General features: G+C 42.9%; 1 protein-coding gene across 12 annotated transcripts in view; it reads right to left on the bottom strand.

Moving 5' to 3' along the window:
- Ehbp1 (EH domain binding protein 1) overlaps positions 1 to 14,389 on the bottom strand; it is a 275,408-nt gene extending 261,019 nt beyond the window's left edge. For all 12 annotated transcript variants that reach the window (XM_059275363.1, XM_059275366.1, XM_059275368.1 and 9 more), the window contains exon 1: positions 14,246 to 14,389. In XM_059275363.1, coding sequence (XP_059131346.1) covers positions 14,246 to 14,349 — 104 coding nt within the window. In that variant the 5' untranslated portion in view covers positions 14,350 to 14,389. The remainder of the gene's footprint in view (positions 1 to 14,245) is intronic.
- Positions 14,390 to 14,555: the final 166 nt, after the last annotated feature.

The following is a 14,555-nucleotide window of genomic DNA, read 5'->3' as shown; positions in this document are numbered from 1 at the left end:
CTTCAGCACCAATTCATTTTTTTTACAACGCTTAATGTTTAGGTTACATTTTCTTCTTGCTGTCGCCAGCCTGACCGTCAGATAAGGACAGAAAGACCATGGTAACTTACTGAACGCACACTAAGTCAGATGCTATCCTAACCCTTCAGTGTTATTTCACCAGCCTCCCAAACAGCTCTGTCCTAGAACATGGATCACATCCCCACTTTGGAAAGCAGGTGCTAGGAGATTACTTGTTCATGCTCACACTGCCAGGAAATCACACACTTCGTACATACACAGACAGAACTGAATCCTCCCCAAAGCTGTTTCAAAGCCTTGGGTTCCATTTACGCAGTTACTCTAAGATGCAGAGCAGAAATCAATGAACTTTTTGTTTTTCTGTTCTATAGCTACTTTGTGTTTTGTTGTTTAGTTTGGGTGGTTTTTTTGTTTGTTTTTGTTTTGTTTAGTTGAAACAGGGTTTCACTCTGTAGCCTAGGCTGGCCTCAAACTCCTCCTGCCTCTGCCTCATGGTGTTAGGATTACCAGTGTAAGCCACTGTGCCCAGAGAAACTTTTCCTTAAAGGGCCAGATAGTAAAAACTTTAAACTGCAGCTAGCCAGTCTAGGGGGCAATGACTTAACTCTCATTATAATATAAAAGGATCCACAGACAAACGTGAAAGAATTTACATGGCTGTACTTTACCAGCTAGAGGCAGCTTGACTCGGGCAGGCCAGAGTTAAACATTTTGATAAACACAGCTATGACCAACTTTGGCATAACAAGGCTCCATTATGTGTCTTAAACGACCAATAACAATTGAATTTTGTAAAGTTGTACTTCACAGTGTATAAGCATTTAAAATCTGAATAAAGCATTACAAGTATCAATTCCAGGTTTTAGTGATCACTCCGAAGATCACTATCATAAAATTAAAAACAAGTTAGCAGCTTCAAGGCCGCTAGTAAATAACTCATCGGTGGAAGCACCTGCCACAAGCCTGAATACCTGGCTTGTTCCCCAGATCACAGTGGAGAGAGAACTGATTCCCAAAGTTGTCCATACACACACACACACACACACACACACACACACACACACACATACACACACACACACACACACACACACACACAAATTTTTAAATTAAAATTTTTAGTACTGCTAAAAGTGTACATCTTTCAGGGCAGTGTATATGTCTCAGTGATTAGAAGCACAAAGCAAGCCCGAAGGCCTGAGTCCAATCCCCAGATCCCCAAGTGGAAATAGAGAACTGACTCCTAAAGTTTCCTCTGACCTTCACATGCATGCTACACACACACACACACACACACACACACACACACACACACACACACACACGAGAGAGAGAGAGAGGGGGGGGGGAATAATAGTTGGATTTTTTTTCAAGAAATAAGGTATATGAGTCACATGATTTACAACACGAAAAGTAATAAAAACTCTGCAGAACAATAGCACCCAGCCCTCCTTTGCCCAGTCTCTCTCCCTCACAGTAAGAACCTCCCTGTCCTAATCATTTCTCCTCCCGCTATTCTTGGTAACATCAAGAACCTTAACAAGAATCTGCCCCACATTTTAGACTCTAAATTTCCTGACCACCAAAATAAAAAACAAAGTTGTCTCTCTACAGGGCAAACAGATACAAGGGGTTCTTTTCAGATCCTTTTCTCTGTTCCATCTCTGTCACCAGCTATTAACTGCCACACTCTAATAGTTACAGCCACAATGAGGGCAGGAGCACCTCCAAGGTACAGGAGCAGACTTGTTCAAATACAGAAAGGAACTGTTCTTAAATTTTAAAAAAAGACACACACATGCTTACATTTTAAGATGCAGCAAATTAATGGCAAGTATATCAGGGATGTGTGCTCATGTTTTAACATTGATAACCATCTGTTCCAAGGAGACAGGCACCGGGCCTTCCAGGAGTGTCCACCACATCCTCCAGAAACTGAGCATCCCACTGATTCCTACCTTCCATCTTTGGCCTGACTCCCTCCGTTACCTCCACCCAACAATTCTTCAGCGTCCTTAAGCTCTGTAAACCATAATCCTCACCTTTCAGCAGTTACCTCACCTTCCAGGACTTCCTTTCCTCCTTTTCCAGCCTCCGTCTACCGGTTCATAGCCATAGCCACTTCCACACCTACTCTCAATTCTCTTGTCCCTCTCTCCCTAGGCTGGACATTCCTAACAAAAGCATTGGCTAAGCCAACTCTGAAACTAACTGGATTGAGATGCGCAGTCTTGGTGTTTGCATCCCTCTAAATTCCAAACAGTTTACAGGACCCTTAACAGCAGCAACCCTAGTTTCCCCAGTCCACTCATTCTCACTTTGACAACTTCACACCACTTCTCGCCTCAGATATTCCATAGCTGTTGGTAGTTCCGAATTCCACCCGAAGAAGAGGCTCCTGCCCCCTCACTGAGCCCAGCGGTGCCCCTCACCAGTGCTCTTCTCCCCACATGCTGGGCCTTAGGCACTTGTAACCAAGTGCTCTTCTCTCTGCTTCTGCTTGCTAACCAGCCTCTGCACCTGTGTGTGCGCTAGGGCGCTTCCCCCGCTTACAGTCTCTCCATGTTAACCTCTCCCAGCACAGTATCATGCTTTCCTTGTCCAGCAACCATATCCCAAGCACACTGGATACCCCCAGGTAAAAATAGACAGTTAACTCTACCCTTTGTCCCTGCTTTGCCTCAGCAGAGACTCTCTACCAGCCTCACCTGAACTCACTTCCTTCCCTGTAATCCAACGTTGTGAAACTTTCATGCCCCAAATTCCCCTGAAATCAGTCTCCAGTGCCAACCTGTCAAATCCAAGGCTGTTCTGCTCACCCTCTTAGCAACAGTCAATGAAGCAATACTCCCTTTTTGGCTTTTTCTGTTTGAGCTCTAGGAAAACACACTTTCCTAATGCCCCTCTACTCCACTGCGCCTGTTTCAATCCCGAAATGTGACAGTGTCTCAAGCTCCAGACCTCAACTCTCCCCTCAATCTGGATGAAAGCCATAGGAAAATTCCCACAGTCCCACAGTTGTATTATCCCCACCCTCTTTTCTCCCATGGGTGAGACCCTTACAAATTAACTAATTAAGATCTTGATCCGAATGTCTCAAACTTCAAGAAACTTCAAACAGGAAAAAGAAAAAACAAAAAAACACCTGACTGATTTCTCCCTCACACCAAACCTTTTCCTCATGTGCTCCATTCCTCTACAGTCGCCGCTCACCTACCACACTCACTTGCTCGGCCTACCAGCATGTTCTAGCCACTATACTTTCTACATATTTATTCCAAGCTGCACTCGCATATCATGTGTTAAACTCACTGAATTCTGCACTGTGTGTAAAAGAGTAACTTACACCTTACTCTAGTTTGATGGCAGTGGTGGGCTTGGGCATGTGTTTACACTAACAGTCATTTCTCCATAGAGCCACCAAAATAAATAAATAAATACAGGCCTTTACCACTGCTCTCCATTACCTCCTAGAACAGCACTACATACTTGAGTCACGGGACATGGAGGAATCAACCGGTACTGACCTGGCTAGCTTTTATAGCATTGGAGAGGTCTAAGCATGACACCAAGATAAAACCATTCAATGGTCTTGGCCCCGGCTGTGAACCACAAGCTACAATAATGAATGGCCTGGCAAGACATGTCCACTAGTACAAAAATGACTCAAATGATATGGGAATAAGCAGTCACTTCCCGATGGCATTTAAAGGCCAATGGCACAAAACAGAACCCACGCCTGGTTCACTAACTGGAACTAAAACCTGTGGCTGACTAGGTCAGAAGCCCTAGGGAGCCTAATACTATGACTCTGTGTTCTGGTTTGCTTTCTGTTGCTGTGATAAAACACTGACCAAAAGTAACTCAATGAAGATAGAAATTTGGCTTATAGGTTATAGCCCATCATTGAGGAAAGCCAAGACAGGAACTCCAGGCAAGAATCTGAAAGAAGGAACTAAAGCAGAAATCATCAGCTTACTGCCTTGCTCCAGACTCACATTTAGCTACCCTTCCTATACAGCCCAGGCCCGCCTGCCTAAGGCTGTGACCGCCCACAGTGGGCTGGGCCCTCCAACATCAATGAGCAATTAAGAAAAAAGGCCCATGGCATAGCCACGGGCCAATCTGATGGAGGCAATTCTTTAACTGAGTTTCCCTCTTCCAGGTTCTCTACCAAGACTAGCTATCATATGCTGCTAAATTAACATAGCAGTAAACTGATCACTAAGTTATTTTCCTGCTCATAGATCAGTGCATCTCTCAGGCCTCAAAAGAGAAGCTTCTTTTTGCAGGAGATGATGATTAATACAAAAACCCACAACTAGTCAAAATGCAGAGAACAATAGACTGTAGTGTGCTCAACTCTACATGGGACATCTACATCAAACACACACACACACACACACACACACACACACACACACACACAGCTCAGGGATCATCACAGAAGAGGGGGTAGAAATACTGTAAGAGCCATAGGTAGTAGATATCTACAGAAAAACATTACAGCACTGGACATGATAGAGCTGCTACACACACTAATTCACAGTGGCTGTGGCTTCCTGCGTAAGATCTGCACAAGATCAAGCCAATCAAAACCCCAGGGAAAAGGCTCACGAAGTCTTATCCCTGTCTAAAGCATTACTGCCAATGCCGCTAGGAGAGTGAGAAAGACAGTTTTCTTCGGGTATTCAGTGCCTGAGGGGCTCCAATAGACGGGCCTACATCCATGCACATACAGGCCACACTAAGTGTACTCAGTGGGTTTTAAAAACAAAGAGCACATGAAGTTGGGAGACAAAAGTGGCGGGTGGGTAGGGAAGGAATTGGAAGAGAGGGGAATGGGACAGATTTGATCAAAACACACACAAGTATATACAAAACTGTCAAACAATAAAATAAAAAAAAAAATAGAAAAAAAAAAGGGGACAAGAAATGCCAAAGAGGCAGGAAGATCACAGGTTTGAGGCCAGCCTGGGACATAAACAGACCACACACACACACACACACACACACACACACACACACACACACACACGTTTTATTACCATTGGTTAATAAAGAAGCTGCTTTGGCCTATAGAAAGGCAGGTTAGAGCCAGGCGGGAAATCTAAGCAGAGATACAGGAGAAGGGCAGAGTCAGAAGCAGACTTCAGTCAGCCACCAGAGGAGCAAGATGTATTAGAACAAGGTAAAGCCACGAGGCACGTGATAATACATAGATTAACAGAAATGGGTTAATTTAAATAGTAGGAGCTAGTTAGTAGTAAGGCTGAGCAATAGGCCAAACAGTGTGTAATTAACAGAACAAAAGGGGTGGAGACAGAGAGGAGGAGAAGGGCTGTGGGAGAGAGTTGGGGAGAGGTAGAGCGTGCGCCCTTGAGCCATTTCCATCCACCATTATACCATATGGCCTACTGTGGCTTTCAAAGTGACATTCCAGCTTCTATGTTTACTGATGGCAGAGTGTATTCTGCAAAATATTCAAGACAATATTTTGAAAATGTAAAGCAGATTAAATCTCCCAATCTTCCAATGGTTTCACACCACACTTTTTAACAAGGCTCTCACACCTGCCCCTTTTATCACTGTTCACAATTCTTCAGACACACCTTTCCAGGTGCCCTAAAACTGCATCACACAATTCCAATTAATTTGTTTTTCTTTTCCAAACTTATCTCAAAAGATCTTTACATCAGGTTCCTGTAAAACTGTATCACTCTATTAGTCAATACAGAAATGCCCACTTGAGCCACCCAGAGAAGCTGGCCTGAAACAAATACTCCTTGATATAATTTGGCTTTTATAAATGAAACTTAATACTTAAAGTATGTTTAGCCTTCTGTGTCCAATGAGAAAACTAAACTGTTATCAGAGCGGTATCAAACTTAAACAGTGAGAAGAACTAGTTTTTATTTTTCAAGTCCTAAGGTGAAAAGGGTTATAAAGATGTGTGAAATAGGCCGGGCGGTGGTGGCGCACGCCTTTAATCCCAGCACTTGGGAGGCAGAGCCAGGCGGATCTTTGTGAGTTCAAGGCCAGCCTGGGCTACCAAGTGAGTTCCAGGAAAGGCGCAAAGCTACACAGAGAAACCCTGTCTCGAAAAACCAAAAAAAAAAAAGATGTGTGAAATAATGGAACAACTGAAGAGTTACTTTAAGGACATACATATATCTTTTCCTACTTCTTGAATTTTGAACCATGTAATTTCATTACATATTTAAAATGGAAATGATAGGGCTAGGGAGACAGCTCAGCTGTTAAAGTGACTATCATACAAGCATGTGAACCTGAGTTCAGTCCTCAAAACCCACATAAAAAAGCCAGATGTGGAATGTACACTTGCAATCCCAGATCTGGGAAGGCAGGGACAGATGGTTCCCTAGGGCTCAATGGCCAGCCAGTCTAGTCTAATCCACAAGTTCCAGGCAAAGTGAGAGACCTGTCTCAAAAAACAGCAACAAAAACAAGGTGGATAACACCTGAAGAACAATAATTATAATCGTGGTTGACCTTGGGCCTCCACCCATGTACCTATGTACACACACACACACACACACACACACACACACACACACACCACAAAGAATACACATTTTAGAGGATAGGGAGATGGCTCAGTAACATGTCTACCATGCAAGAACGTTAACCTGAGTTTCCACCCTTAACACGCCCATAAAAAAGCCAAGTGTGATGGCACATCTGTAACTCTAGCCCTGGGGCAGGTTGGGGGGGCACATCTGTAATTTAGCCCTGGGGCAGGTGTGGGGGGCACATCTGTAACTCCAGCCCTGGAACAGGTGTGGGGGCACATCTGTAACTCTAGCCCTAGGACAGGTGTGAAGAACATCTGCAACACTAGCACTGGGGCAGGTATGGGGCACATCTGTAACTCTAGCACTGGGACAGGTGTGGAGTACATCTGTAACTCTAGCCCTAGGACAGGTGTGGGGGCACATCTGTAACTCTAGCCCTAGGACAGGTGTAGGGGCACATCTGTAACTCTAGCCCTGGGCTAGATGTAGGGGCACATCTGTAACTCTAACACTGGGATAGATGTGGAGCACATCTGTAACTCTAGCCCTGGGACAGGGGAGAGGGATGGAGATAATATAATCCCCGTGATCCATGGCCAGCTAGTCTGTTTTGTGAGCTCTGAGCTTAATGATAGACCCGTTCTCATAAAACCACCAGCCTCCTCAGGAATGCTCACACATGTGCATACACATCCACATGTACATGTGCACACATACACAATCATGCATTCATACATATATACACAAAAAGAACATTTTAATCAGTCATATTTATAAAAAACAAGAAAATGAATTTGTATATGACATTGAAAACAAAGAACAATAAATGTTTGACTCTAGGACTCTAGAGAACAGCTTTTGATTACTCTTTGGTCCTCCAAAGTAAGAATTAGACGAACTATAAACCCATAGATAAAATGTTGTTCACATATAGAGATGATGGAGAGAAATGTACACAAAGTATGTGTTCATACATAATAGTTCATGTCAGATATTAAAGAGCTCTCACCAGAACTTAATTCTTCAACCTAGATAAATTAACACCCTATCTATACTCTGCCAACTTTAAACAGTTTCCTTAAGCACCTGTGTAACCATACATAAGAACTCATATAGTGACGGTGCCTTTCAGAAATCCACAGGTGTGCAGGCAGCTGAAGAACACAACAGGAAGCAAGAGGAAAATGTCAGCAAAGTCACTGCTTTCAAACTCATTTCCAATGGCCAATCTTGCCAAGAGGTTCATCACCTAAACCAAGATTAATAACTGAATGACCCGGGGCCACAACGAAAGAGGGCAGACCCCCCCATCTCCAAACTCACTACTGCCTCTGTGGCAATCAAGGTGTGGCAAGGAGAAGGCAGGGAGATTGTTCTCTCAGACAAGCGGAAGTCCTTCTGTTTTCAGTTCCTGACCTAAGTCCCAGTAGCAGTCCACTACACTCTCAGGTACTGGACCCTGTTGAGACCAGCTGATCACAAGTCAGAGCAAAAAAAGGCCCAGCACTTTCAAAGGTCAATAAAGAGAAAGGAAGTTGAGAGAACAGAAAGCCCAGAACTTTGCTCTACAGAATCCAGTCTGGTCAAGGGTGAAGTCCTGCATCTGCTTGTGGACTAGACCTGCAAAACAGATGGGCTCATTTTACACTCATCCTCCTCTGTCAGGTACATACCCTGTGGGCATGACCAGAGAACACAGGAAATGCTTCTCCACTCCTTAGTCACAGAAATACTACATCCTCCTTTAGAAAGTGTACCCTAGTTTCCCATTAACCTCTTCCATCAACACATTGTGCCTTTCCTGAAGCCCATCCCACCTACTACCTTCATTCCAGTGATTTGCAAATACTTGCAGAAGACAGTTTATTTTTCATGTACTTTACCTTAGAGTCAAGAATGGTCCTGAAAGTATTAATCTTAAAATACCGTCCCTTAAATTGTATATACCATGGATTTTGTTAAAATGTAGATTGTAATTTGGTGGATCTGGTTCCTGGGTATTGCAAATGCCTGAGTCTCGGGAAGATTTTTAAGTAGCAAGGTTCTAAAAAGAAATAGCACCTACATACACAGATCACCACCCCACAAAGCACAGTCCTAATGGAATATCACTTTTCTTTGTACAGTTTATTCTTTCTTTAATTTACACCATACTTTTCTTCTTTTCCTCTCTACAGCTATAATTCATCTTTCATGCCACTTGCTTTTTTAAATAAATAAATGTATTCATTTTACATCCTGGCCTCAGTTTCCTCTATCTCCTCCCCTCCCACTCCTTCCCCCAACCTCCCTCTGTTCTAACTCCCCAATCTACCTCTCCTCTGTGTCTGTTTAGGAAAGGGAAGGCCTTCCATGAGTATCAACAAAACATGGCATAACAAGTTGTAGTTAAACTACGCACCTCTCCATGTATTAAAGCTGGGTAAGGTGACCCAGGATGAGGAGTAGGGTCCCCAAAGCCTGTGAAAGAGTTGGAGACAGTCTCACAAGAGGACCAGGCTACACAACTGTCACACACAGAGTGCCCAGGTCAGTCCCAGGCAGGCTTCCTGGGTGTCGGCTCAGTCTCTGTGAGCCCCGAAGCCCAGGCTAGCTGATTCTGGGACTTTTTTTAATGCCACTTGCTTGTATTTGATCCTGCATCTCTAAATTTCCCCCCTCTACTTTTTTCTTCCATATCTCCAAATATCCAAAATTATAAAAGTAATACAGCTGAGTGGTAGAGAGCACTTGTTTATCATGCACAAGGCCCAGAGTTTAATCCCTATACTGCAAAAAATAAATAAATGAATAAATAATAAATAAAAGGTAAACATGGCTAATAAAAATGTTCTCACAATATGTTCAAGTCTATTTTTATATGCTTTAAACAGATTTTAAATTTAGTACACACATAAAATAATTTGAGTTCTGGCCAGTATTTAAATGAGAATGAAAAAAAAAAAAAGAAGACTACTATAGGATATGAGTTTAGAAATTGGGCCTGATTTGTATTTTCACAAGGACTCTAAGAAAAGTAAGGCAAAAGGAATGTTAACTAAAAATGATTACAATCAATTTTTACATAATAAAAATACTTTAAAGTTCTACTTAAGGATCCACTTACAAATAAAATTCCTATTAGCAAATAGATATGTTATTCCACAGGCACTATCATCTTGTTAGTTTTCAACTATATTTTTACTAAACATTTAGTTTTTTGTTACTTTATGTGCATGAATGCTTGCCTGCATGTCTGTACACCACCTGTGTATCTGGGGCATATGAGGGTCAGAAGGCAATGGATCCCCTGGAGCTGAAGTTACAGCTGGCTGTGAGCTCCATGTGGGTGCTGGGGACCAGCATCCTCTGCAGCACCAGCGGCAAGTACTCCCAGCCACTGAGCCATCTCCCAGCCACTGAGCCGTATTCTTAAATGAAAGCAAGAGAGATTTCACAGTATGGTACTGTAGATCTGAAAATTACAGAGCATTCAAATGCCTCTAGTATAAAGTCCACATGTAATCATAGACTGATTTGAAGGCTAGACCCTTAATGACCATAACTAACTGTAATCAAGCTATCTACTCAACTAATATAGCCAGATTTTCACTAGAGCATTTGCCTTAAGATGTGTTAACAATGGCTTAAATGCTGCCCAAGCTTAGAACATAAAGGATGCTACTACAGATTATGAGGAAGAAATTGATTTTTTTTTTCTTTTTCAGTAGGGGTTAATATTTAAAGAAAGGTTCTCACTCTCTAGAACAAGATGGCCTTAACTTCAGGGTGACCTTCCTGTTGCAGCTTCCCTGGTGACCAGATTACAGGTGCAAGCCACTATGACCCACGAGAAACTGATTTTGTTTGTTTGTTTGAAACAGAGTGTCATGTAAGCCCCATACTGACCTCCAATTGGCTCTGTAATAGAGGCTGCCCTGAACTCATCTTCCTGCCTCAACCTTTCAAGTCCTAAGACTCTAGGTGTGTACCACCGAAACCAGCAAGAAACTCATTTTCTTTTAACTGAAAAAGAACATGAATATTCCATGCAGTTAAGAGATGAGATTCATGGGAACCCCAAACTCTCCACTGACGGAAGGCAAGGCCCTACTGCTGAAAACAACATCTACACAACTCGCTGAACAGAGAAGTGGAGCTGGGGCCTACCTAGAGTCTTCATCCCCAACGGCTAGAATTCTTGGTATCAGAAGGTATTTTGCACACTAACACAAGAGTAACGTAAACACTAACCCAGCTACAAGCCCTTGATCTACAATGGTGTCCTCTAGCGCAATGGTGGCACAAAGCTTGTTGGAGTAACCAACCAATGTCTGATTTAAGGCCCACTCCAGGAGACGGAACCCGTACTCAACACTGCTTGGGTGCCAAGAACCTGAGACTAAATGGCCAGGGACCTAAGGGACAACCAAACACTACCAGTCTCCTAAAGCAGAGTAGCAGTCAAATGACTTCTAACAACATTCTGCTATACTCATAGACCAGTGCCTTGCTCAGCCATCCTCAGAAAAGCTTCCTCCTGTAGCAGTCAGAACAAATACAGAGACCTCAACAAGACAATATGAGAGACCTATGGAACACTCAACCCTAAAGAGGATGTCTCCATCAAATTCCTCCCCTCAGGGCTCAGGGAACCCAGCTGAAGAGGAAGCAGAGTGCAAAAGCCAGGGGGATGGAAACAAGGAAATAAGGCCTTTGAAACACAGCAGGACTAAGTTCAGTTAAACTTAAGGCAGTATGCACAGGGCCTGCAGAGGTCTGCACCACATATGGTCCTAGAGCTGAGAGGATAAATGTGCAAATGCCCCCATCCCTAACCCAGATGTCTCCAGTAGACAACCACTTGCAAATGGAAAACTTCCTCTCCAAAGGAGTCTTACTGGGGAAACAGACTACTCCGAAGGGGCTGTAAGCTCAATGGTAGATGGGCAACAGAAAACAACAGCATCTTTGGAGGTTCCTGTCTCATGTCATATCAGGGCTTTTTTTTTTTTTTCTTTAGTTGTCATTTTGACTTTCATTTTATTTATTTTTATCAATTTTTTTTGTTTTTTTTTACTCTTCAGGTTCTGCGTATATATTATGGCTTCCGACTTTGTGTTTTTATGGGAATCCTGAATGTTCGAACGCGTGTGTCTCTGCGTATTTCTGCCTCTCTGTTTCCTGTGCCTTTTCTCGGGCTCTCTTCCTTCCGATGGTTTGTACTGTTCTATCTATCAGCCGGTTTTCTACGGAGAGCTAGAAAGGGTGTGAATCCAGACGGGAGGAACTGGAAGGAGTAGAGGGAGGGGAACCATGAACAGAACATAGAGTATGGGGGAAAGCTACTTACAATAAAGAAAACAAAAAGAAGTGAGATTCAAATCAAGTATGGGGGCTCACACCCACAATCCCAGAACTATCGGGCAGAGGCTCAGGAATCTCTGTGAGTTTGAAGCCAGCCTGGTCTGACAGTGATTCAAATTAGATTCACAGTAGATGTTCCCAGGATACTACCAGGTTAAGAATCGGATGCATCAGGACCACCTTCCTTGTTAGTAGAGACGCAGCCTTTACGGGCAGAAGCCTGGTGCCAATCTAAACCTTTCCCTCTCCTTTCACCACTCTTCCCTGTTCCTCAACTGAAACGGCCATCGAGTCCCATCGAGTCTCTCCACGCCCTCTGCACTGGCGAGTCCTCCTCACTCCTTTTCCACCTCACCTGCTCAACTGCTACCCCGACATCACTGCCTCCGTCACCCACCCTCTCATCTAGGATCCGTACTCCACACCACAGTCCTGGTAATTTCCTAATTACAAACCTAAACGTTTCTCCATCTCAAAACTTCCAGTGACCCCGTCACTGACGCTCTAAGACCCAAGCTATTTATACGAATGTATGACTTTCTATGATTTGAGTCCTTCCAGGCTTTCAAATGCCCTACCACACTGCAATCCCCTCAGGGTTGGAATTTATATCCCAAACTGGCCTCAAACTCGATATCCTCCTGCCTCAGCCTACGCTATAATTACAGGTAGGTGTGTACCAGTCCACCCAAGCCTCATGCTACACTTAAAGCCTCATGATATCAAACCTTACTACTTGAATTCCCAGCATGCATCCGGCTATAGGTTGTCTAAACACAGAGAATTTCTAGTGTTCTTCGCTCCTTCCTCTCTGCTGGCTGTACGGTTACTACTCTGAGATTCAGCCTGCAGCTGGAGAGATGGCTCAGGCAGTAAAGCGCTGGCGCACAAGCGTGAGAACCTGAACTCACTCCCCAGCACAAAAGCAGCCGCAGTGGCATACTGTCTGTGAACCTACTGCTGGGGAGGTTGAGAGAGACGATCCCTAAGGCGTACTGGCTGGCCAGACTACCCTAATAAAAATAAGCAAAAAAAAAAAAAAAAATTAACTGAAAAATAATAAAACTCAGGTTGGATCCCAGGAAAGCAACTGAAGACACCACCCCTTACCCTTACTAGTATTATTCTTGTTTCCTACTCTATGAACTCTATAGATAACACTGATACTTAATGCGCACTTACTATGTCCCTGCCACTGTTCTAATCATGTTACAGAATTAAGTGATTTAATCTTTGGGAACTGAATTACAGAAAAGTAACATCCTTAGTTTAGCCAACTGGGTGGAAACCCTAAAACATATATATATTTGCATTCCTGTATCTATCACATCGCGTTTACTTATATCAATGTCTTACTCTGCCCTGTACGCTCCTTGAGGGCAGGGAGGATGCCCTCTGTCTCTAAATCAACAGTACCTGGTATAAACTAGCTAGACATTGCATATATTTCTTGAATTGATTTTAAAATGATGTCCTAACGAACTCAAGATAAAACTAAGAATGCAAGGATGAAGCAAGCTATTTTCTTTAGCAAAGAAAAGGGTGTTAGAAAGGGAGCTTATTACCAACATGAGATTACAGTCCTTGATGAAATGGACTTATTTTGTGGTAATAGTGCTTAATAGCTATAATAAATCAAAACTCAAAGGACCATTTGCTTAAGATTAACTTTTTTCCCCTCACTAAGTAAGAATTCTTGTTTCTTATCATTCACAGCAGTAAAAGAAAGCACTAAATTTACTTTGCTCAAATGGAAAAAGGCAAATCATAGACCACTGCTACTAATTGCTTCCTTAAATCCTGCCAAGAAATGTATCCCATTAGGCAATTAAAAAGAAAATACAGTTGCCTGACTAAGCATTTCACAAAAGAATTTCTAAGGTTGTGTAGACTGGCATTCCATTATTCAAATACTGAAAAAAATCCTCTAAATATAAATGAAAAATAAGAACAAAATAAAACCACCAGCCTATACAATATAAACTTCTATATTAAGATACATGTTAGATTAAAACATGCGCATAACCATCTTCATTTAAAGTTATAAAACTAAAGTTACTCTTACACTGATGATAAATGACCCTACGACTCAAACTTCGGTCCTCAGGTGTGTTCTCAGTTGTAGTCCTCTGAGATACTCTGAAATATAGTAACTAAAATCCACAGGGACAGTACCAGCAGCAACAGCACGCACACAGTACTTGTTAGAGTCATCTGCTCCCTGCCTAGCTTCTAAATATTTGTATATCACTGAAAGGTAAATCTGCTACCAAGAGACCCAACGCTGAAGCAACAGCGTGTTTTGGCAACAAGCCATCAATCTCTACCCCACCACATCTTACCATTTCTTTGTACATTCAACCATCAGCTCCTGGTAGGAGGCCACAAACTGGAACTTGGAGGCATGTTTTCCCACTCGCTGCAGTCTCTTCCAAACTGAAGCCATGGTGATGGGTCAGGAGACTGGAACAGTTCTGGATTAGCAACACGGCGGCCTTAATAAAGCAGAGGGTCCAAAGCACAAGAGCTTTGCATATATGTCTGTACTTTCAAAAGAGAAAAAAGCTAGAACTTGAAACGATGCTTGGAGTCCATAAGTCTTCTCCCTGTTTCACAGGGTAAATCCTATCTTAGATGAGCGGCCCAGTCAGG

The sequence above is a fragment of the Peromyscus eremicus genome, chromosome 10 (assembly GCF_949786415.1).
Source record: "Peromyscus eremicus chromosome 10, PerEre_H2_v1, whole genome shotgun sequence".
Classification (NCBI taxonomy): Eukaryota; Metazoa; Chordata; class Mammalia; order Rodentia; family Cricetidae; genus Peromyscus; species Peromyscus eremicus.
This window is presented reverse-complemented; position numbering and strand designations above follow the sequence as displayed.